We start from the raw sequence: 23,856 nt of genomic DNA, 5'->3' as shown, positions 1-23,856 counted from the left end.
TTTGCAGATAACACATTAATTTATAGGTGTCAGTGTTGGACCATAAAAAGTGGTATTCATGACCTTGAGCACATCATTATTATTATCTCTTAATAAACTTTTGTCAAAATCAGACAGGTGGTGTTAATCTCATGCTTCATGAATTGCTCACACCACTTTTAGTAAACCAAAAAGTCAAACACTACGAGCCTGCAAGTAACAACACCAAGCATGACAACAAATGTATTTTATGTATTTTACACATGCTTACTTCTATTTTTTTCACAATGGTTAGGCAAAGGAGGCACTGCCTCAGTGATGCATTGCAGTATGTGCGTGGGCATCATTGCAGCTGGTGTAGTACTCGTGTGGTCGTGTTGACGTGTAGGTGGTGTCGTCAGTCTGTCGCTTTATGGCATTAATGGCGCGGGGCTCGCCAGCACTCCAGGCCTCATTGATTTACAGGTAGGAGGCTCTTAGCGAGCACTGCAATACTTCGCAAAGCCAGTAAGAGGAGATTCTCTGGGTGATGTGCAGGATTCAGCACACATCTGGTTTCGCATCAAAAAGCTGGTTTAGTTGCAGTCATAACAGTCGGTACTCACTATGGGATTACATTTCATCATCATTTGTTTAGATGAAAAGTTATTGCATTGCTATAAATAGGTGAAAATGTCAAACTCTAAATCTAAGCTTCAAATGGGTAAATGTGATATTGATGATGCACTTTATTGATAAATGAAGAACTGTATAGTGAGAAGATTTATTAGTCCCAGACCTGCAGAGCTGGTAGAGAGAACCAGGGAGCTTTTATTATCTTTGTCTTTTCAAATGAAAAGGGATGCAAATCACTTTAGCTCGAATGTAAAGAAGAAGAAAAAAACACGCGCACACAAATCATCCTCAAAGACTGTCAACCGCTCACAGATGTGTTTGACATACATCTTTAATTCCTGGCTTCTATAGCATTTCCCCAAGAGATCTCGATTATACCATCTCCTCTCTGCTCTGCACTTTTGTCAGGCCTGTATCTGCTGTCTATCTTCATTTTCTTCGTCCGCCTTACTTTTCTTTAATAAATGTTTAAAGATGTCCCTGCAGCTTCAGTGTAATTACTGTGCGGCAGCAGTCCAGGTCCGCTGGGAAAGGAAGGGCATAACTATACATGCAAAAGGAGGGGGTGAGCGCTGCTCACGCTGTATGAATGACAGAAGACAGATAGAGAGGCCCCCCCCCCCCACTTAGAAAGGTGACATAATTCGAATGGTAAGATGGAGGAGTTTTCTCAAAAAAAATGAGAACGTCAGCTGACAGCTTGTCCTTCTGCATGTCCTTACATAAGTATGATCAATGAATATGTCCACTGTATGTGTGTGTACTGTATACTGTATACTGTATTTCATGTCAAACAATGTGTCTTTCTGCAAGAGCGCTAATTTGATTTAATTTGATCTACTGCAGTGCTTCTCAAACCTTTTACACCAAGTACCACCTAAAAAATACTTGGCTCTGCAAGTACCACCATCATGACCAACATTAAAATATAGCAGTGTAGTCAGTTTAAGTGTTCATAAAAAAAAACATGAGACAGATATTTTATTCCCAAAAAGTATTTTCTATTATTACTGTATATCATTAAATATCCACCCATCCATACATCTATTTTCTGTATTTGCTTATCCTCAATATTTCAGGATCAGATTGAATTATTTTTATTTTTGTCATAGATGGAAATTTGCTTTGAATGGTACAACATTGGCGGCACGGTGGGCGACTGGTTAGAGCGTCAGCCTCACAGTTCTGAGGACCGGGGTTCAATCCCCGGCCCCGCCTGTGTGGAGTTTGCATGTTCTCCCTGTGCCTGCGTGGGTTTTCTCTGGTTTCCTCCCACATCCCAAAAACTTGCTTTAATTGGAGACTCGAAATTGCCCGTAGGTGTGACTGTGAGTGCGAATGGTTGTTTGTTTCTATGTGCCCTGCGATTGGCTGGCAACCAGTTCAGGGTGTACCCCCGCCTCCTGCCCGATGACAGCTGGGATAGGCTCCAGCCAGCACGCTCGCGACCCTAGTGAGGAGAGAATGGATGGATGGATGGATGGTACAACATTGAGCCGGCACATTGGACGACTGGTTAGCACATCTCCCTCACAGTTCTAGGGCCCGGGGTTCAAATCCTGGCCCCGCTTGTGTGGTGTTTGCATGTTCTCCCCATGCCTGGGTGGGTTTTCTCCGGCTTCGGAGAAACTCCGGTTTCCTCCCACATCCCAAAAACATGCGTGGTAGGACGACTCTAAATTGCCCGTAGGTGTAAATGTGAGTGCGAATGGTTATTTGCTTCTATGTGCCCTGCGATTGGCTGGCGACCGGCCCGCCCGAAGATAGTTGGGATAGCTGGGATAGGCTCCAGCATGCGCGCAATCCGCGTGAGGATAAGCGGTAAAAAAAAAAATTATGGAACAATTGTATGCATGCTGCCATACAGGAGATGACTACAACCATTAAAATACTTCAGACAACCGATAACGGTGCTGCAAGCAGACATAATAGAAGCCACTGAATAATGTAGTCGCTGGAGTCTATCCAGTAAAATAAAATTTAAAAAACTTAAATAACGATTTAATTACAATGGATTACACACGAATGTTAAATTTAAAAAAAATACCTGAATATTTTTTTTTAAAAACAAACATCTTTAAGATTAAATGCAAATGTTTTTAACTTTATATTTCAACACAACTGAATGTGTACAAATAGAGAGAGTCGGCGTACCACTAGCGGTACTCGTACCGCGCTGTGAAAATCTTTGGTCTACTATATTAATGCAACATATTTGTTCACACCTCACAGTGAGGCAGTAATACAGTACCGTGTTATTTATCAAAGACAATGAGTAAGGAAAAAATACATTCTGGTCTCCATTCTAGGGTAAAGCAATTGACTGCAAATTAAGTATTAAAAGAAAATAACTGCATTTTTCACTGAGCACAGACCGGCAGCAGAACGACGGCGCTATCGCAGCGCGCTGATATGGATGATGGAGGACATCAGGGAGTAGTTCCTCTTTTCTTTTTTATTATATTACGGATGGGTAACTTCTTAAGACAGGACGCCTAGGACCCGGACAATAACGTGCCATGAGGGACAGGGAATTTGTAAAGCTCAAGCTGTTGTTTTGAGGGATGGAAATGAGATCTATACAGTTATGAGACAGCAGGAAAGAAGAAGACACTAATTGAGCCATGCTCATTATTGAGTTGCATGTTCTGTCCAAGCTCTGTACAATCAACTGCAGTGGTTCATCGATGTTGTAAAGTAGGTGTTAAGTGGAAATACTGTACATGGACTTTGATTCAACGTTATGGAATCTGATGGCTCACTTTGCATTAACCCTTACCCAGTGTTTTTTTAAAACAGGCACCTCAAGCGGGCATTAGAATGCTTCTCAACGCACACTATTCAGTGGGTGCGTAATTTTTTAGATGTGGGCATTTTTCAAGTGTATTTTCATAGTAATAGTGTATATTTTCTTTATTTATTTTCTACAAATAAATAATGACGAATTCAAATAATATACTACAACATATAATCTACTCAAAAAAATATGATATAACAGATTCTGTTGTTTTCTTTTTTCATTGGTTGTGCTAAACTCCTGGAACAAATTTATTGACTCTAAAACTTTTGTTTTTTTGTTTGTTTTTGTTTTCCCAAACCCAAATTCTTTTCAGATCAGTGTTAAAAGGCTGGGTATTATTTGCATACAACTGCACTTTGTCTTTAAACTTCAATGAAAACTTCAGCTTTACAGATGCCGCGGCATCTCTGCAGGTGCTGTGCGTTGTGGTAATGTCTACTGCAACACATGGTGGTATCGATTACAGTAAAGGTAATAATTACAGCAACCTAGTGGCTATTTGGGGTGCTGGTTTTATTTGGTCAAGTGGGCGATGCAGCCAGTGATTAATTGGGGCACTTAATATCAATTAATTGGGGCAGTCTATTAAAGTGGGGGTCACCATTTGAGGAAATGTTATCACCGTGGCCATGAGCAATCTACATAGATATACTTATTAAATCATATTCACTGTGTATTTTTGAGTCAGACCTCTATTTATGCAAAAGTTGCACTTCATATTCCAGCAAACACGGATGTGGTGGCCATCTGCGTACACATTAATGCCTTTTATAGCACTCCACACACTGGATTTAATAGGGAATCGATAAGTGGGCAATCTGCTTAATTTGACATGCAAATTAACTTCTGTCCTGCCATGCATTCGGCCCGCACTAAAATCAGCACACATAGCTTTCTCAAATTGTCTCAAAAACATAACCCAACTGACCTGGTACAACTAGTACGCAATAAAACGCCTCACGGATTAATAACACACACACACACACATATACACACACACACATGAAAAGCGCTTCTCATTATACAGTCTTAATGCAAGACTCACTCTGCGGTGCTATTATCTAACTCGTTCTGGCTCAAGTACTAGGAAAAACATCTGTTCTTACTGTACTACGAAGAAACATTTTGTGTTTCCCACGATGCTTGTATGCTTATTTGTTGCAGTAATTTATTGGGTATTTGAAAGGAAAACATTAAACTTGTTGACTGTTTAATGGGCCTTCCAACTGTGAGGTGCACAGTTACTGTATGTATTAGATCACCTCTCTGAAGCCGCATTTGAGTTTTACAAATTGAGGTGGAGGTTTAATTCCCTTTAGGTGAAAGATTGATTGACGTTGATTGTTATTTTTGAGGTGGCACAGTGACCGACTGGTTAGCACATCTGCCTCACAGTTCTGAGGAACGGGGTTCGGATCCCGGCCCGCCTGTGTGGAGTTTGCATGTTCTCCCCCGTGCCTGCGTGGGTTTTCTCCGGACACTCCGGTTTCCTCCCACATTCCACAAACATGCATGGTAGGTTGATTGAAGACTCTAAATTGCCCTTAGGTGTGAATGTGTGCGCGAATGGTTGTTTGTTTTTCTCTGTGCCCTGCGATTGGTTGGCGACCAGTGCAGGGTGTACCCCCGCCTCTCGCCCGAAGACGGCTGGGATAGGTTCCAGCACACCCGTGACCCTTGTGAGGATAACGCGGTATGGACAATGGATGGATGGATGTATGTTATTTTTTAATGTGACTCATTTTTTAAGAAAAATTATTTGTCACATACATATTTTTAAAACTACAAATGCCTACTAATGCGATTTAAATATGCCCGCAGTCTGATGAGGATGTTGAGACGAAGTATTGAAACACAAACAAGGTAATGAATTTAGATTGTGTTTCATTGGCTTTTTACAGTTTCTGTCTGACATGTAAATGCTGCAAATACATACTGTAGCTGTGAAAAATAACCCTAATTAGAACTTGCACTTGGTCCAGGGTGCTTATTCTTCAAATAGTTAAACACTCTAACTTTAATATTTTCTAGCATCATGATCATCAATCAATGGTGCAGGGAACAAGCAAAGCATTCACAAAATCGAACTGAATGTCTGTGAGGACAGGCTGAAAGGGCCTGCTTAGAAACTAAAATGCATTTTGATGTGTTTGTAAGGACAGTTGTACAATTCACTGTAGGTACAGTATTTTAATAAACACAGCACCATGGAGTTTTTTTTCCAAAAGAAAAAAATTTCATGCCTCAAAGTGAAGTACTTACTTACTTAATTACTGTAGTGCAGTCCTTTCTGTGCAGAGCTGTGTTAGATCAATACATTGATACTGTAAATCTCTTGTCAGTACATCTCAGAGGTATTATACAGTAATCCCTCATTTATCGCAGGGGTTACATTCCAGACCACCTCCGCAATATACCAAATCTGTGAAGTAGCAACTAATTATTTATGGTATGATTTATATATTTTAATATAATTTTATTTTAAGTTTCATGCATACGCTTCATCACCAATAAACAATACAGTATATGCATGTGAGGTGCCAGTATTATATTTGTCTTGGGGTCACTACACATTCTTCATCATAGTACTGTCGACTGTAAATGTGTGTAAATATTTTCCTTTTAAGCCTTTTAAAGGCTGGTTAACTCAGTTGAGTGATGTGGAAGTGGATGTATGAGAACGGATTGTTGGCCACTATTTCCTGGCTATAGCATTAGCCAATGTGGTGTTCAATGACAGTGTCAACTAACAATCCGGGCAAGTGTGCTGAGAATGTGCTTGTGTTCGCTGTATTTTGTTACCATTTGTTTGATAAAGTGATTGAAAGAGCACCAGTGGCTGTTTTGATCCTAAATTAATTTATAACACCAGTTATGGATTACAGTTTATTCTAATTAGCAGTGGTTGGCTATATTCAGTTAGCTAAAGATGTTAATTTACCTGAGAAATTCAGTTGTGTAGCTGCACTTTAGTGTACTGTACTGTACTGTACAATAAAAAAGAAATCTGCGATGCACTGAGCACTAAGTGAACCGCAATATAGCAAGGAACGACTGTACAATAATAATGGATAATTGGGCCCAACACGAACTAAATGCATTGACTTATTAAGTGTATGTCCTCACTGTGGGATCAATAGTCTCCTTCTTAATGTATGCTAAACAGCAAGTGTTTTCTTTTGTAAGTTTTCCACGGTAATTCAATTCTATGGAACGGGAGGAAATAAATACATTGTTATACAGAGAAACAGAGGAATTTAATGTTCAGGGACTGCTTATCTTGTGACCTGCAGCTATGTTTTCTGTGGTTAATGTTTTAAGTTTGTATTAATTACTGTAGTATGTCTAAGAGGGCGGCACGGCGGCCGACTGGTTAGAGCGTCAGCCTCACAGTTCTGAGGAGCGGGGTTCAATCCCCCGCCCCGCCTGTGTGCAGTTTGCATGTTCTCCCCGTGCCTGCGTGGGTTTTCTCCAGGAACTCCGGTTTCCTCCCACATCCCAAAAACATGCATGAATTGGAGACTCTAAATTGCCCGTAAGTGTGAATGTGAGTGCGAATGGTTGTTTGTTTGTATGTGCCCTGCGATTGGCTGGCAACCAGTTCAGGTTGTACCCCGCCTCCTGCCCGATGATAGCTGGGATAGGCTCCAGCACGCCTGCGACCCTAGTGAGGAGAAGCGGCTCAGAAAATGGACGGATGGATGGATGGATGTCTAAGAGCTGTCAGGTCAGTGAAGGTCAGAAAGCAGAGTCGATGCCACTGCTCTCTAATTACTTTAAATGCATGGCATCTTTCACATACTAATCAGTCTGCTAGATGACAACAGAATACAGTTTGTACATGCATGGCAAGATGTAGTGTTCATAATAGCAGGTTTACAGTATATCCTCAACATATCACACCTCGAGCAGGGGTGTGTATCCTGGGAAAAGGTGTGCTATAAGGAATATAATGAAGGTGATTAAAAGCAGAAGAACATGCATGCATGCTCTTTGGCTCTAACTTGTCAACATGTTCAGTCTGTTAACCATAATGGACAATTACACCAAGTAAGTTACATGCCACATGTTGTTGGTAGACAGTGAATGGTCACTTACAGCATTAATAATACATGCTGTAGAGTCATTTAAAATAGCTGTAGCAATCTAAGGCATTGGTTTAGAGTCGAGGCAATAGAGGCTGGCATGAATTATTTCTGTGACCGTCATGAAAACATAATAGCAACCGGCGCGAGATATTACTCATTATCCTTTAGCAACGCGACAACCATACCAAAGTGGGGAAAGCAGTCCTCAGAGCTAAAATTGCCGTTCATCATTGCGATGACGGAAGGTTTCACAGATATTCTGATGAGAGCTGCCATTTTTTTGAGGTTCTGACATTATTTTGTTATATAATCTACATATCCTCTCTCTCTCTCTCTCTTACTCACTCTCTCTCTCTTTCTCTCTCTCTCTCTCTCTCTCTCTCTCTCTCTCTCTCAATCTCTCGCTCTTCCTTTAGGGAAATAGTCCACCTGTGGTGGTGAACACGGACACACTCGATGGATCGCCATATGTAAGGACTATGTCTAATCTCTAACACTAGACTTGACAAAATGGCAAATTTCACTAGAAATTCCTTTGCATGTGTCCTGACTGATGGTTGCCATCATTTAACGAAATTCAACTTAACATGGGTTAATTTGGCAGAATGTGATGTGATGGGATTTGAGTGTGAATGGTTGTCTGTACATTTCTGACACAGGTATCCAGTCCAGGACGGACGCAATGAAATACAGAAACAGCATTTTTAGGATTTGCAAAATGAGGCTTCTGAGAAAGGCGCTCCACACCCAGTTATTTTTGTCCCACAACAACACTTTAAAAAAAGTTGTTTTCTAGACCAGACATCAATTCCTTAAATTCGATTTCCCACAGGGACACCCTTAATTGCCAAGGTAATACTGATGCGTTGTTATGTTATTCAGCCAGAAGGTAAATTGGACCAAAAACAACAATGTGGCTGTTCATCAATCGGCTTTCGGGTCCAACATAATGCTTTCAAAAAATGGAAAAATATAGCCAGCAGGACTGCCCAGCCATGTCATAGATGACCAAAATTGAAACTGTTTTTTTTTTTTTTAAATTAATATTACTGATTTTAGCAATTCTTTTGGATTTTATTCTCTCTTGAAAGTCAATTAACATATGCTTATTCTGGCAGGTGAATGGAACAGAAGGGGAAATTGAGTATGAGGAAATCACACTAGAGAGAGTAAGTGTCCCAATGAAATCCTTTGGCTGTATTCATACCTAATAACAAATTCATTGCCTAGTCAAGCTGCATCTGCATGACTACTTTTATTGTTTTGCACGATTCATTTTAGTTCATCTAGAAACTAAAATCTAGTCATGTCCTTGTGCTGTAACTTCTCTTCGAGTGTTACAGTGCATTATAAAATACAGGATTGAAATGACAAAAACAGTACAACTACAGTTAGTCTTTGGTAATCATTAAATCAATTAAATATATTTTTGTTGGTGGACATAAAGAAGGTTGAAGTAGATAGAGCTTTATTCCTTCTTTATTTCTGCATGGATTGTTGACAATTTGGTAAATGGGATTTTTGAACAACCAAGTTTGGTCCATATGTAGGAGTTTATTACTACCCCTCTCGCAGCAACGTAAGTAATGAAAGCAGGATCGATAAAGGATCCTTACCATCTTCACTCCGTAAAGGCTCACTCAAATCCCACTGATTTAATGAATTATTTACAGTTTTTTTTTTTTTTTGACTTGTAATTGCTACTGCAGGGGAACTCGGGCCTGGGCTTCAGCATAGCAGGGGGAACTGACAATCCCCATGTGGGCGACGACCCGAGCATCTTTATTACGAAAATCATACCTGGAGGAGCGGCGGCTCAGGATGGACGCCTGAGGTAACACACATGGGGCATTACGATAAACACTCATACGGGGCATAAAAATGCATCCAAGACACAGCATAACAGAAATATGAGTTAGCTGACTTTTAGTGTTTGGATGTCAAATCATTTTCTTTGTTCAAATTCAGTTAAATAGTTCATCAGCAATATGCTACGATCGCAAAAGGCCTCTATTAAAACATTGATATAATATATATTCCAAGACTATGATGAGAATTTTCAAACTTCCCAGGTTTCTGGAATGCAGCGTATAACAACCACGGTTTCCCTTGAGAGCCATGTCCCAAACTTTCTACAGCCCTCAGCAAGTAGTCTTGCAAAAATGAGCATGATATAATTGAAATGGCCATGAAATCAATTTCAAGCACATGCGAATGGAATTGTGATAAGTGAAGTACTTAGGAATGTGAACGCTCTAAAATAGACAATGAATAAAAATTTTAAACATGGCCTCTCTAGTGCAAATAGGCAGACCCTTGATAATGTCTCTCATCATTAACTAAACTTTTTAGCTGCCACTCCTTTTTCTATATGGATCTTGAAAGTTGGGAGAAGTAGAACCAGTTTCACATTGCCTGGATGGATGGATGGAGTTGTAAGAAAGGCTTGACGTGACCTGGATACTGCAATCACTGCTACTAATTTGTGATTGACTGCTCCTGACTACATCTTATATTTCCCTCCTTCACCACACTATCGCTGTTCCCTTCTCGCTTTCGCTTCGGTAGTGTGAACGACTGCATCCTCTTTGTGAATGATGTTGACGTGAGAGAGGTGACACACAGCCAGGCTGTGGAGGCTCTGAAGGAAGCAGGTGCTATCGTCCGGCTCTACGTTCTCCGTCGGAAACCAGCGGCGGAGAAAATCACTGAACTGAAACTTATCAAAGGGCCTAAAGGTATATGAAAATGTAGACTACAGATGGGTTTAGAACATCTTTGAGGTATTTACCCATTCCTCTGGTTGGTTCTTCTTTTCTAAGGACTGGGTTTTAGCATTGCTGGAGGAGTGGGAAACCAGCACATACCAGGAGATAACAGCATCTATGTCACCAAAATCATAGAAGGTGGAGCAGCACATAAAGATGGACGTCTGCAGATTGGGGATAAGATCTTGGCGGTCAGTGACTCATTTATGAACTTGGCACACACCACCTCAATGCCACAAAATCAAAATACTTGAATCGTCTTCACTTTTGTCACCCTTATGGTGCCCCTGCCTTGAATCACCCATGTAACCAAGTGTCATACAGCCACACACTCGCACATATACACTCATACTACTTACATGATGGAATCATGCATAGAGTGGAGCGAGAGTACAGCTGTAATTTCCCCCGCCTGAAATGACAGGACGCTCATAACTACTGTATGTTAATAGATGAAGAAGTGCAATGGGCTCGATGTTGAACGGTATTAATGTCATAACGTTACTGCCACCTGCTGGAGAGTAGACACAATTGCAGCAGAAGATACTTTCACAGTCACCCTATTAAATTATTAGGAGGGGAAACAAACTCCGGACGTGACGTCTGACTCGAGTTTATTGAGTTGGGCAATTCGTTTGTAGTTATGTTGTTTTATCAATGAAAATGTATTTGTTATTGTTCCCTCTTCTCCCTGGGATGATCTGATTGAGCCAATGTATTGCCTTGATTATTATATTTTTAGAGGCCTTCTCATTCACATAATCTCTTGTTGTGTTGATTGCATTTGCCTGTTTATGGTCAACAATCAGGTAAACAACGTATGTCTGGAAGATGTCATGCATGAAGATGCTGTGGGGGCACTGAAGAACACAGCCGAGGTGGTGTACCTCAGGGTGGCAAAGCCCAACAACCTGTTTCTGACCAACTCCTATAACCCTCCAGATCTCACTAACAGTAAGTCTTAAAAAGTTGTCTAAATAAATAGAACTCTGTGTGTCTGTATGATTGTCCTGAGATAGCTACAACTGTTTAATATTAAAATGTCCAAGCCTTTTGGTGAATACGCTTCCAAGATTTTACACCCACTGAAGGGACCAAATTTAGAATAGCAGTTAAAAATAGAGGAGCAGGGGCATAACATCTTTCTAAATTACTGGAGATGAATGTGGGCGCCGTGTGCGAATTCAAAGACGAGGTCTTAAAGGTTCAAGGCTTTGTATTAGGGATTAGGGAGAGTATAAAAGTACTTACATTTGAGCACTCGCCAATACCAAGTACTGATATTTGATAATGCCATAGTGTCTCGCAATTGTGATGAAAATATGTTTTATTTTAACAACAAATTTTAATTACTGACATTTTAACATCCAACTGCATGTTTTTCAAACAGTCTTGGCGCACATTTCGCTTAAATGTAGCCTGTAACACAAGGCATTTTAGTTCTGAATTAAAACTGTCAGGACAACTGAAGTGATGCATGTCACCATCGTGTACTTGGACTGTTTGGACTGTTTTTAAAAAGGGAGGTTATTTTTCATGAAGAGTGTTATGTACTAGTTCTAAAATTGCCACACTTATCCAAGTAATGGCAGAGTGATCAAAGAAGCCATTGCTTTAATGAGCCATTAACAATTTGACTATACAGCTCCTTTGTGTACTTATACTTGAATGGTTTAATCTTTTAGAATATATAGATATGCAACTGGCAGATCAACCAAGTATACTCAGCGGCTAGGGGGCCAGTGCAACTTGTAGGGTGGCCGCTCTGTCGCCGCCCACGCAGAGCGTAATTTGCAGTTGGCTAAAAGTCTTGTCATCCATGTTTACTTTAAAGTGTCTCCACACGACTTGGCAGGGCGACTGGACATCTGTCAGGTTGGTGTTGTAGTATTGTAGCATTTTTACGAGTACAAGTACAGACATACAGTATTTTCACATACCGATACTGTTTTCGATATCGATGGATACTTACTCTCTGTTATGAGTATATATAAATGAGTTATAGATTACTTCTGTGACAAAATACCCTCTTATTATGACATATAAAACCCTTACAATGTCTAATTCCCAGCATATTCCCATATGGATACTGAACTGAGCCACCCCAACTATCTTGGATCAGATTACCCACAAGCCCTCACTCCCACCTCACCGAGTCGCTTTTCACCTGTTCTGCATGGCCTGATGGGAGACGATGACATTCCCAGGTGAGCAATGGCACTTGGGTGACGTTAGCAGGTTTTTAGCATTCCTGTTCATTTTCCTCTCTCTTTTCCAGAGAACCTCGCAGGGTTCTGATTCACCGAGGCTCCACGGGTCTGGGATTCAACATCGTTGGAGGAGAAGATGGAGAGGGGATTTTTATCTCTTTCATCCTAGCAGGAGGGCCAGCTGACCTCAGTGGAGAGCTGCACAAGGGCGATCAGATCCTCAGTGTAAAGACGTGTTAACCAGTTCACGGACAAATACATATTCTGTAAGGGGCCTTTTGATTGTATGGTCATGAACATCCATATGTGTTATGTGTGTCAGGTGAACGGTGTGGACCTGCGAATGGCCACACACGAGCAGGCGGCTGCAGCATTGAAGAACGCTGGTCAAACGGTGACCATCATTGCTCAGTATAGACCAGACGGTAAAGCCCAAAACCTAGTACGTGTACAACGAAATGTTTCATTTATGGATCTCAAATAAGATATATGATTTTCCTCTATCAGAGTACAGTCGTTTCGAGGCAAAGATCCACGACTTGAGGGAGCAGTTGATGAACAGCAGCATGGGCTCTGGTACGACAACGCTAAGAAGCAACCCAAAGAGGGGCTTCTACATCAGGTACGGCAGTGCTGGTAGAGTTAAAAACAATGCACTAGTATTGTGGACAAGAGGCCAAGTCCAGTTGTAGGCTTTGAGGTGTTGAGACCAATTCAAGACCGATACAGGTTTAAGTTTGTTTAACCACTAAATTAGTGTTAGGTGTGGACGTCTCATTCCAATGCATCCTCAACTATAAACCTTCTATGCTGGTGGTGAGGTGGCAGGGACTGACAATAGGGGCAAATTGTAGAGAAGTGTAAATGGACCACAAAAAAAAGTATCTGTCGAGTCATGTCTCAATACTTTTATCTTGGTTAGGTCCAACCGCAGTCATCAAACTCAACGAATTCATTCAATGCATGTATGAAGCACTGCTGACCACATAGTTGCAGTTTTGAGAATAAATCCACACTTAACAAAATCTGAGTCAAAGACAAGATTGAGACACCTCATCCTTCCTAAAGCGTTTTACAACCCAGTTTCAAAACCAAGCCTGATCTCAAGTTACAAGGAAAAAGCTTAAACAGATGTCCTTTAGAGTTTGGACGTCTATTGAATTCTGGTGGATTATGTCATTTTCTTTTTAGATTTACTATAGTGCGTGGGCAGTATAATCATATGTTGATTCTGATCATTTGATTGCCTCTGGGAAGAACCATTTTACCAGTGGACTGCTAGTCATTATCATAAGAACTAAAAAACTCAAGATGGGATTGTAATTAAAGGCTAAAATGTGTTGAAATAGGGCATGCTTGTCTTTTACGAAACAGGGCTTGGTGTCTTCTGTTAAAATTTTTTATTTCAAGTTATTATGATGAGTGGCTCATAAAAGGTTTAATATGTACCGAAATACAGCATATTCATTACAGCACAGCACTGAGAACAATACCGTCGCAAACCATCATAGCAACACGAAAATGTAAGCTTGGGTTAAGTATTTGCTGGAGCTTTTCAGCATCAAAACGGACTTAGTAAAGAGGATAAAAGAAATAGTTCATACCTTAACAACATTGTGCGTCATTGGTCTGCTGACTTCTCAGTCGTTCCATGACAGGTGACGTAACATGGGTTGTTAAAATCCGCAAGTATCCATTATGGCACAACATTGCTCAACATGAAATATTTGGGTCTTCGATTTTCTTGTTACATATTAGAAGTCATGCATCTTACTTTTATTCGTAACGTCTTATTTTGATGTGACGTCGGCGCGAACATGGTCGCTGCTATAAAAAATGTGTTTTTTTAAATGTCAGGTTAGCCGCAGAGGTAATGTTAGCTTGCAGGCTAAGTTCTTCTTGCTTCAGTGTGTTTTTTTGTTTTGTTTTGTTTTGTTTGTTTTATAGCTTTTCATGGAAACTTGAAGGACTTAAAGCCAGTGAAACTGTCAAGCGCACAGATCGAGGAAGTTCACTTCTTTCTCCGGGTTATGTAATCAGAATCAGAATCATCTTTATTTGCCAAGTATGTCCAAAAAACACACAAGGAATTTGTCTCCGGTAGTTGGAGCCGCTCTAGTACGACAACAGAAAATCAATTGACAGAGAACACTTTTGAGACATAAAGACATTGGCAAAAAACAGTCACTGAGCATTAAAGGGTTAATAGTTATCTGGTAATGCCGGTACATTTTTTTTTTTTGGACAATTATGCAAAAGATACATACTCCTCTAGCACTTAGAGCAGTTCGAATGACTAATATTGCAATAGTCCGGTGCAATGACCATTGTGCAAAGGGCGCAGAGACTTCAAGGAGTCTATGCGGTTTAAAGTGACGAGTAGCGCGATAATCTGGGACAATGTTGATTGTGCAAATGTTGCAGATACTCCTCAGTCAGTGTGCAAATGGAGCAGATGCTACTCTGGCATGAGTGGCCAGTATTGGTCAACAACAGATATGCAAATAGTGCAGTGTGGCGATACTACTACAGTGAGTGCACGAGTAATATATAATTGGCCCCACAGAAATGTGACAACGAACTCAAGTCAAAACAAAATTGGCATCATGTTGCAATAGATTTGTAGGTTTGGTGTTTAAGAAGTTGATCGCAAGAGGGAAGAAGCTGTTGGAACGTCTGCTAGTTCTAGTTTGCATTGATCGGTAGCGCCTACCTGAGGGAAGGAGCTGGAAGAGCTGGTGACCGGGATGTGGAGGGTCCTGCACGCTCTTGTCTTAGTTCTGGCAGCGTGCAAGTCCTCAAGGGTGGGTAGGGCGGTACCGACAATCCTTTCAGCAGTTTTGATTGTGCGTTGCAGTCGGAGTTTGTCCTTTTTTGTAACAGCACCAAACCAGACTGTGATGGAAGAACACAGGACTGATTCGATGACCGCTGTATAGAACTGCCTCAGCAGCTCCCGTGGCAGGCCGTGCTTTCTCAGAAGCTGCAGGAAGTACATCCTCTGCTGGGCCTTTCTGAGGCGACAACTTTATCCCTCTTCAAACAAAAGACCGATTGGTCGCTTCGTACAGCCTTTGCATTCTGAAACGGGCTGCCATCTTGGCCTTGTTTGGCGCAACACATGCTTTGTTTGGTTGTTGTGAAACATCCTGTTTTATCTTTTTTTTTTTGTGAGAATCCACAAGAAAAAATCATATTGTTGAATTTTTTCCAAGTCCGATGAGGAAATTTCTTGGAGGTCTTTACAAAGTTTTTATTTTATTTTATTTTATTTTTGTTTTGTTTGGATTTTTCGTTTTATTATACTGTACATCACTGGTAGCATAGCTGAGGCACAACATTTCTTAACAATTTCTAACTGTATGGAATGAAATTGTCAAGATCCCGCTGTCAGCTCACCTCTTCCCAAAGTTTTGTGATTCAAAATATAGATTTGGGGATTAATTTAAACTCTTGTATTTTACAGGGCTCTGTTTGACTATGACAAAACGGCAGACTGTGGCTTCCTCAGTCAGGCGCTAGGCTTTAGGTTTGGGGACGTGCTCCATATCTTGGACTGCGGGGATGAGGAATGGTGGCAGGCACGTAAGGTCAGCCCCCAGAATGAGGCTGAGGAGGTTGGCTTCATTCCCAGCAAGCACAGGTCAGAGACACACTTGGCCGGACAGTGATAACACAAAATGCAAGCACTTGTTTAGTTCCCGTTGACATTTGACCAATGCTAGAGGGCCGCTTATAAGAAATGAAACAGAGCGTTTGTTTCTTCATAATTTGTAGCCAAGATGACTTGTCATTCATAATGTGTTAATCACACGACCACTACCACCTCTTCTCAATTGCTGCTTTTATTTACTTTTTATATGCTTCCCTCCGCAGGGTGGAAAGAAAAGAGTGGTCGCGCGTCAACACCAAAGAGAGGGTAGGTTCATGAGAGCTCTTTAATTGAGACTGGCTCATTTGAACTGGCTTCTAGTGTGTAAATCTTTACTGTTGTCCCTGGAGGATCACGGTCGGGACACCTTGGGAACGCAAGGTATTTAGCAAGTTTCCTTTTCTATAAACTCGAAACACAGGAACATGATTTGGGACTTCCAACATTGCTGAGACACACAGTACAAGTATTTGTAGCTAAAGATAATATAGTCTGCTGTAAACATAATATAGTGCTTACACAATGGACAATTTGCTACTTAATTTTTGTGAGAACATTACTTGCAGAATCATATTCACCTTCTCTGTAGTGTCTATGGTTATTAATAGAGGAATCTAATTGTTTAACATCCATCACACACTTCAACACAAACGAGCTCACACATGCCAGCACAAACCTGAATGTCATATGATGATGGCGAAAAGAAATATGTCTGATTGCTTCCCTGATCTGTCACCAGGGAGAGATAAAACGTCGCACAGTTATGAGACCGTCACCCAAGTGGAAGGTAAGGCCGTAAAGTAATAGTAAAGTCCATTACTTTAGGCAATAAAAGTGGATTTTTATTGTCATTTCATCTGAATGCTGAATGTCCATGCACTCTTCTCTCTTCATTAGTTCACTACGCGAGGCCCATCATCATTCTGGGTCCTGTGAAGGACAGGATAAATGATGACCTATTGTCTGAGTTCCCTGATAAGTTCGGCTCGTGTGTCCCACGTAAGTAATTGCGTTGTCAGTCTCTGACACAGAACTACATTGCCACATGCGGCCATTTTCGGGCTATATCTGCATAAAGCTTTCCTTCAGTAGATGTATTTGCTGTCATTTTGAGACTGAAAAAGGTTCCAGGATATACAGTATGCGACACGTTTAATGTTTTAATGTTTTTGCTCTGTTAACAGACACCACACGACCCAAACGGGAGTATGAAGTGGATGGGCGGGACTACCACTTTGTGTCGTCAAGGGAACAGATGGAGAAAGACATCCAGAGCCATCGCTTCATCGAAGCGGGCCAGTACAACAGTCACCTGTACGGCACCAGCGTCCAGAGTGTCCGTGAGGTGGCTGAACAGGTGCGTTGGAAGCAATAATAATGATGATGATGATCCGAAAACTAGATTTTGAAAGAGTCTCCAAAAATAATGAATACAAAGATTAGTCCAGTAATACAAGAAATACAAAATAAATACAGAAATACAAGGTCTAGACAGGGTTGCCAAACTCTTTTTAGTTCAGGTCTCACATTCACCCCAATTTGATCTCAAGCGGGCTACACCATTATTTCCGTGGCATAATAATCTATAAATAATGACGGCTCCATTTTTTCCATCGTTGTGGTGTGAATAATTAAAACTGTATTTGGAAAATATTAGCATACATTCATTATTATCTTATTTCACATCTTCCTATGAGTAATCTAAAATTCCGTGACAAAAATTAGTGCAATTTAAATCAGTGTTTTCATTTACACGTGAAACTCGCAAATCACAATGGATTTATATAATGTATATATTTTATGAAACAACTTATTACAACAAAATATTTAAAAATTCATTCCATATCCATCTGAAAATCTTGACAACCTCAACTGGCTCATCACACCATACAAACTCAAGTAGGAACCTTTCGGAAAGAGATTGCAGTTGACTTAGAAATGTATATATAAAAATACATACAAGTTGTGACAGTGCATGAAAAAAAAAACATTAAAGGGTTCCACCAAATCAACCTCTTTTGAACTGAAGATGTTGACTGATATTTTGCAGTATTCTGTGTCTTAAAATAGTTCTACAGGGGGTATTCATTTTCACAGAACTGTAGTGCAAAGATGGTTGCAGCATTTTAAATGAAGGAGGTTTTTTATCAAACTTGGCATCTTTTAGCCTTCACAAGTGCATCATTATCTGGTGTCAAATCCTGAGTAACATCCAATTTCAGAATGTCATTTATGTGGTTAGTGGTCGTTCGAGTGGTCATCAGTGCGACCGCCAGTGGGGAAAATTAGAAACAACAGTTACTTTTATTTAAATATTGCAGTTAAAGTGTTCTCTATCCCCATGGGCCAGATTGAACCCAACCCGCCTCCACCCAATAGTGGTTGAGTTTACATTTTTTATTTTATTTTACCAACTCATTTACAGTTAAAAAGGGGTGAGTTACAGTACATACATTTATTTGTGCATGCAGCAAGGGAAACACTGTATTCTGGACGTGTCGGCCAATGCTGTACGACGACTACAAGCTGCTCAGCTTCATCCTATTGCCATCTTTGTCCGGCCTAAGTCACTGGAGAATGTCCTGTATGTACACAAAAACTTTTTTTTTTACTTAATTTATTTATCTGCATTGAAATAAAGTACTGTAACAGATCATTTTTCTTGCGTGAACAGAGAGATTAACACACGCCTGACAGAGGAGCAGGCCAGGAAAGGAATGGACCGAGCCCTCAAACTAGAACAGGACTTCCTCGAGTGTTTCTCCGGTAAGGGCAGAACACTTATACAGCAAGGCTTGAACATTTATCACCTCTGAAATCGATCACCACCTAGGACTTTGTACCCCAAAAGCAAGTACGTTTTCGTTCATTACTAGACTATGTTCTGGATCCAATGGAATTAATTCTAATAAGATCATACTGTATAATAATGTCATTATGTTTAGTATATTTAATCGGATTTACCATTCAGCAGTCCAATTTCTGGCATATGGGTAACCTGAGTAAAAGCTGAATGGAAGACGATCATGCATCCACGGAGCGCTTTTCATTTGAAGTGGAAGAAAGTACAGAGACCTGATTCTTTAATTATTGATATTACGATAAATAACGGACACTTATGGAGAACCTTTATCTGTGAGCTGTTGAATGGACAGTAAGGATGTGATCAAGTATTCCTTCCTAAGATCCATCTTATATTGGCAGTCTACAGGAATAGGTGGTTGCACAGTTAAATCATAGCTAACTGTATATAATACAAACAGTTTTACGAATGTGTAAAACACACACACACAGATGTCTTTGAGAGAGGAGTTTGTTCATGGTGTCAGACACTATATATATATATATATATATATATATATATATCCATCCAACCATCAATTTTCCATACCGCTTGATCCTCACAAGGGCGTGCTGGAGCCTATCCCAGCCATCTTCGGGCGAGAGGCGGGGTACATACTGAACTGGTCGCCAGCCAATCCGGGCAAAAATAAACAAACAACCATTTGTTGAATGCACATGCAAACTCCACACAGGCGGGGCCGGGATTTGAACCCTGGTCCTCAGAACTGTGAGGTAGATGTGCTAACAAGTCGTCCACCGTACCGGCACTGTGTGTGTGTGTGTGTGTGTGTGTGTGTCTGTGTGTGTGTGTGTGTGTGTGTGTGTGTGTGTGTGTGTATATATATATATATATATATATATATGTGTGTGTGTGTATGTGTGTGTGTGTGTGTATAGATATAATATGCCAATTATTAGCGGTAGTTATAAAATCCTGGCACGGTGGACTATAGTAATAACTGCGTCCATTAGAAAAGTTGTGGATTTTTGGAAAATCTAATCATTTGAAAAATTGGGGACATTCTTGGAAATACGTTCTTCAAGTTTAGCTAAACAACAAACAAATACATACCTACCTCTGCTGACCAAGGGTGGTAATTAAACATGTGACTCCCATCAATGGGTGTAAAGGCGCGCGTGTTCATTCATGAGTTGAGGTGAACCCTCTGAATGACAACGCGAAATGTGCGTCACGTAAACGTTCCCAAATCAGCACAGCTTCCGACAGAAACAAACAACTTCTAATCTAAATAATGAACCAAAGGGGTGGCAGTTACACATACAATATGTCAAAACTGGAGAAAGGAATTTTCTCAGAACATACCCATGCTCGTAGAAACGTCTTGGTAGAGATAATGATGACGTGTACACTTGTCAGAATGAAAAGGAAGGTGCAAAGTTTTATATCTGTGCATGACTGTCATGCTTAACAGTGAATTTGGGATATGGCAGCACCAGATGGGAAACGTGAGCTAAAGCATCTGCATTTGCACCCCACTGCACTTTTCGTCATAAAATTGCTCCATTTAATGCTAGAGAGATTTTCAATACAGATTTTAGTAAACTTCTTTGCACAAGCATAGTTGATCACTCCAGATGGCCATGATATGTGCTTTTTTAAACTCTACCAACAAATTTGAAAGCACACACCTTTTTCAACAATGAACGTCACATTTGCATTTTGGTTGCAACACTTTTGAGAGGCCTCAGCATGTTTTAATATTTAAGAGGCATTTTCAGGGCAAATACCAGCAGTTGGTGGAATTTAAATGAGGCCACGCACCTTCAAGAATTCAATACTGCCTGCACTTAGTTGCAAGTCTTGAACATATTTTTGTTTCCCCATCTCTTTCTTTCTGCTGCAGCTGTCGTGGAAGGGGATAGCTTCGAAGAGGTCTATCACAAAGTAAAGACAGTGATCGAGGAGCAATCAGGGCCTTACATATGGATTCCCACCCGAGAGAGGCTGTGATGCCCTCCCCCCTCCTGCATATCATCTACCGACTCGCACCACCCTTCACCGCCAAGCCAGCCTCGCCTCCTGGGACATCCTCCAGAAAAGTTAGTGCTTCACTGAAGAAGACGGATAAAAAACACACAGGAAGTGACACAGTGAGAATGATACTAGAAAAAGACACTGATGTGTAATTAGACTGAAACAGACTTAATTAGTATTCCACTTTCTCGAGGCAAGGCTGCAGTTCTGAGGCCACATTCACACTTGGCATTAAAAAGCCATTTCACCCAAAATTGGGGACACAGATGTCTTTGAGAGAGTTGGTTCATGGTGTCAGACCACCTCAGATTTGGTTCCTTAGTATCTATCACAGCTTCAATTTCCTCACATAGACAGGAATCTAATCAACGTGATTAGTTTTGGCATATTCCAGATACATTTTGGTGTCAAGTGTGAATTGATGCTTATCTCATCTGTCTTGAAACAGTCTGGAGGTAAAGAAGACATCAGTTTTGAGCAGATTAAAAGGTAGTACAGGGTGGCAGGGATGGACCCCAATGTGGTTTGAAGCCTACACCTGAAGGTGCCCTCAGACATTGACTGGTTACCCCAGTTTTTGTATACCATCTGCTGGCTCTCTACCCACCAGTCAACTCCGCTTTTTTTCAGGACAGGAAAAGAGTAGGGGGTTGATCCTGCCGAGACCCTCAAGACCAGAAGTCGTTCACGGGCTAATCAGTTATTTTTTTCTTTGATTTTGAGCGTGAACTATGAAAATCCAACCTCAGTGACCAAGACTGATCCCCTGTCAAATATTGCAAAGCACTATTATTTAAAGGCAGTAAAAATGATTCTAATGAGAAAAAATGAATATGCATTGTGCATGTATCCTCAAAGACAATGAAAGGAAAGGACTCAAAACAATGAAAGCTATGAGGGAAAAATCATTTTTTAAAAAGTTAAGTGGAGTGTGGGTGTGTTTTAAAGCAAGTCTCGTGATGGAGAAGATCAGAGACACGGCCACTTGTGAGCAGAGTATAAACTGACATACATTTTAGCGTCTTATACACACATGCTCACGCATGTCCACACACGTGCACCAAAAACTTGTATAATTGTAACCTCAGCTGTAACCTATCACACCCCTCTGCGAGAGGGGTGGAGGGCTGTCTGTTCTGACCTTTGTCTGGTCACAAACCTGGATGAATGTTATCACTCTCTGGGCACAAACAGCAGAGCTTGAACACACCACGGCCGACGCGCCTATCACTCTTCCGAACCAATCCCTCAGCCACAGACATTCACACTGTTTTCCAGTGGCTGTACTAAAAGCCATGGTGTCATGGTGTTTGTGTGTGCGCATGTGTGTGCGTGTGTGGGAGGTACAGGTCTTCTTTTACTCTCATGCTTCCAGTCCTCCTCTGCTTTCTCCCTCTTGTGACCATACACATAAAAGTAAGTCACAAATAAACGGTCTATATATATATATAAAAATATAAATATATACACATATATCTTTTTTATGACAATTTCTAACAGGACTATAGTCTGTAAAAAGAAAAAAAAAAATCTCCAAACATTACACTGGTTATTTTGTTTAAATTTGCGGTTTGGTTTGTGGAATTTACCCACACTCAGCAAAAAGCTCACACAGAAATGTTGACGTAAAGATGATCTCACAAGTATATTTGACGTGTCAGTCATATTTCGGACACCTATGGAAACATTTATACAATGGAGATACTGTATGTCTGAGTGCGTGCAGTACGTGGACGAGATGCACCCTGTGCATAAAATAAGAACTATAAATAACTATATGAGCATATCTCTCCTTTATAACACCCACAACCAGTTTTAATGTATAAATAAATGGGTGGTGTGCGTACATGTGCCAGAGAGAGTGTAAGACGTGCACATGATGTAGTGCAATATGGCTATGATGTTATGCAATGAAGAAGGTTACAGTATGTGTGTCCAGATTTCAAATTATTTATTGCACTGACAGCATTTTATGCCACAGGTAAAAAGGCTAAAAAACAAAAGGATTTCAAGGTTTTATGAGCATGTGTTTGTGTTAAGTTCTTTTTCATTTTACTGAATTCTAAGAGTGAAGGTAAAGTATTGATCAGTCATATTTATTGTTGATTTTTTGCTCACTGACTTCCTTCAACTCATACGGAACAGCTGAATCTTGTTAATCACAAGTATCAATTTATGTTTTGTTTATTTATTTCGAATTGTCTGTATATTTTTATATTGTTTTCCACATTGAGAGAGTTTATGCGGTCTTGCTGTAAATATGATGCCGTCTGGCTTTAGATTTAGCTGTGGACACTGCAGAATTGATGCAGAGTACTGAATCCAACAAAACGACAGCCCAGTTTAACTGCTCCAACATAGAAACATCCGCATACACGCGCACAAACACACAAATATGTAAGCATCCAGTCACATCCATGAATAGAATGTTTTCAGTTTGTTTATTTGAGGGTTCTGTGTATTTCTTAATATCTCTCTCAAGTGTGATATTCCTTATTAAAAGAAAGTATATTAATTTTTACAGAAGAAAGATTATATCAAAGTTGACTGATGCAGAAAACTATATTTAACAATGAGAATATCAAGCAAATTAAAATGTTCCAGTTCAGTGAAGCGCTTGTTGTAAATTAGCTATGAAATAATAAAAGGAATTTAAAATGCTTTTGAAGATGGACTCAAAAGCCTTCTTTTGTTTGATATAAATGTGTTGTGTAATCTGTGTTGGTCGGTGCGACCAGTGGAGGGCACTCCTTCTCCGTTTTATAAACTCTCATGCTGAGCTCTTGCCTCCCACCTCCTCGTTTCAGGAACCATTTTCTCCTGACGAAAGCGAACAGGCGAGGACAGGAAAAAAATTAAAATAATCGACCGAACGACACCTTGTATCTCGAACACCCGTACGTC

The 23,856-nt window shown here is 40.5% G+C and overlaps 1 protein-coding gene across 2 annotated transcripts in view; it reads left to right on the top strand.

The window, feature by feature from the left end:
• Positions 1-23,589, top strand: part of LOC133415832 (disks large homolog 4-like) — a 47,934-nt gene extending 24,345 nt beyond the window's left edge. For both annotated transcript variants that reach the window (XM_061702318.1, XM_061702317.1), the window contains 19 exons: positions 7,899-7,952; positions 8,601-8,651; positions 9,192-9,316; positions 10,051-10,220; positions 10,305-10,441; positions 11,060-11,204; positions 12,322-12,457; positions 12,529-12,685; positions 12,783-12,885; positions 12,968-13,082; positions 15,927-16,103; positions 16,337-16,379; positions 16,463-16,493; positions 16,852-16,899; positions 17,010-17,111; positions 17,297-17,469; positions 18,584-18,696; positions 18,787-18,878; positions 20,822-23,589. In XM_061702318.1, the coding sequence (XP_061558302.1) occupies positions 7,899-7,952; positions 8,601-8,651; positions 9,192-9,316; positions 10,051-10,220; positions 10,305-10,441; positions 11,060-11,204; positions 12,322-12,457; positions 12,529-12,685; positions 12,783-12,885; positions 12,968-13,082; positions 15,927-16,103; positions 16,337-16,379; positions 16,463-16,493; positions 16,852-16,899; positions 17,010-17,111; positions 17,297-17,469; positions 18,584-18,696; positions 18,787-18,878; positions 20,822-20,928 (2,079 nt within the window). In that variant the 3' untranslated portion in view covers positions 20,929-23,589. The remainder of the gene's footprint in view (positions 1-7,898; positions 7,953-8,600; positions 8,652-9,191; positions 9,317-10,050; positions 10,221-10,304; positions 10,442-11,059; positions 11,205-12,321; positions 12,458-12,528; positions 12,686-12,782; positions 12,886-12,967; positions 13,083-15,926; positions 16,104-16,336; positions 16,380-16,462; positions 16,494-16,851; positions 16,900-17,009; positions 17,112-17,296; positions 17,470-18,583; positions 18,697-18,786; positions 18,879-20,821) is intronic.
• Positions 23,590-23,856: the final 267 nt, after the last annotated feature.

This window comes from Phycodurus eques, chromosome 17 (genome assembly GCF_024500275.1).
Source record: "Phycodurus eques isolate BA_2022a chromosome 17, UOR_Pequ_1.1, whole genome shotgun sequence".
NCBI classification, from domain to species: Eukaryota; Metazoa; Chordata; class Actinopteri; order Syngnathiformes; family Syngnathidae; genus Phycodurus; species Phycodurus eques.
The sequence above is the reverse complement of the archived record's forward strand: the minus strand, read 5'-3'. Positions and strand labels throughout refer to the sequence as shown.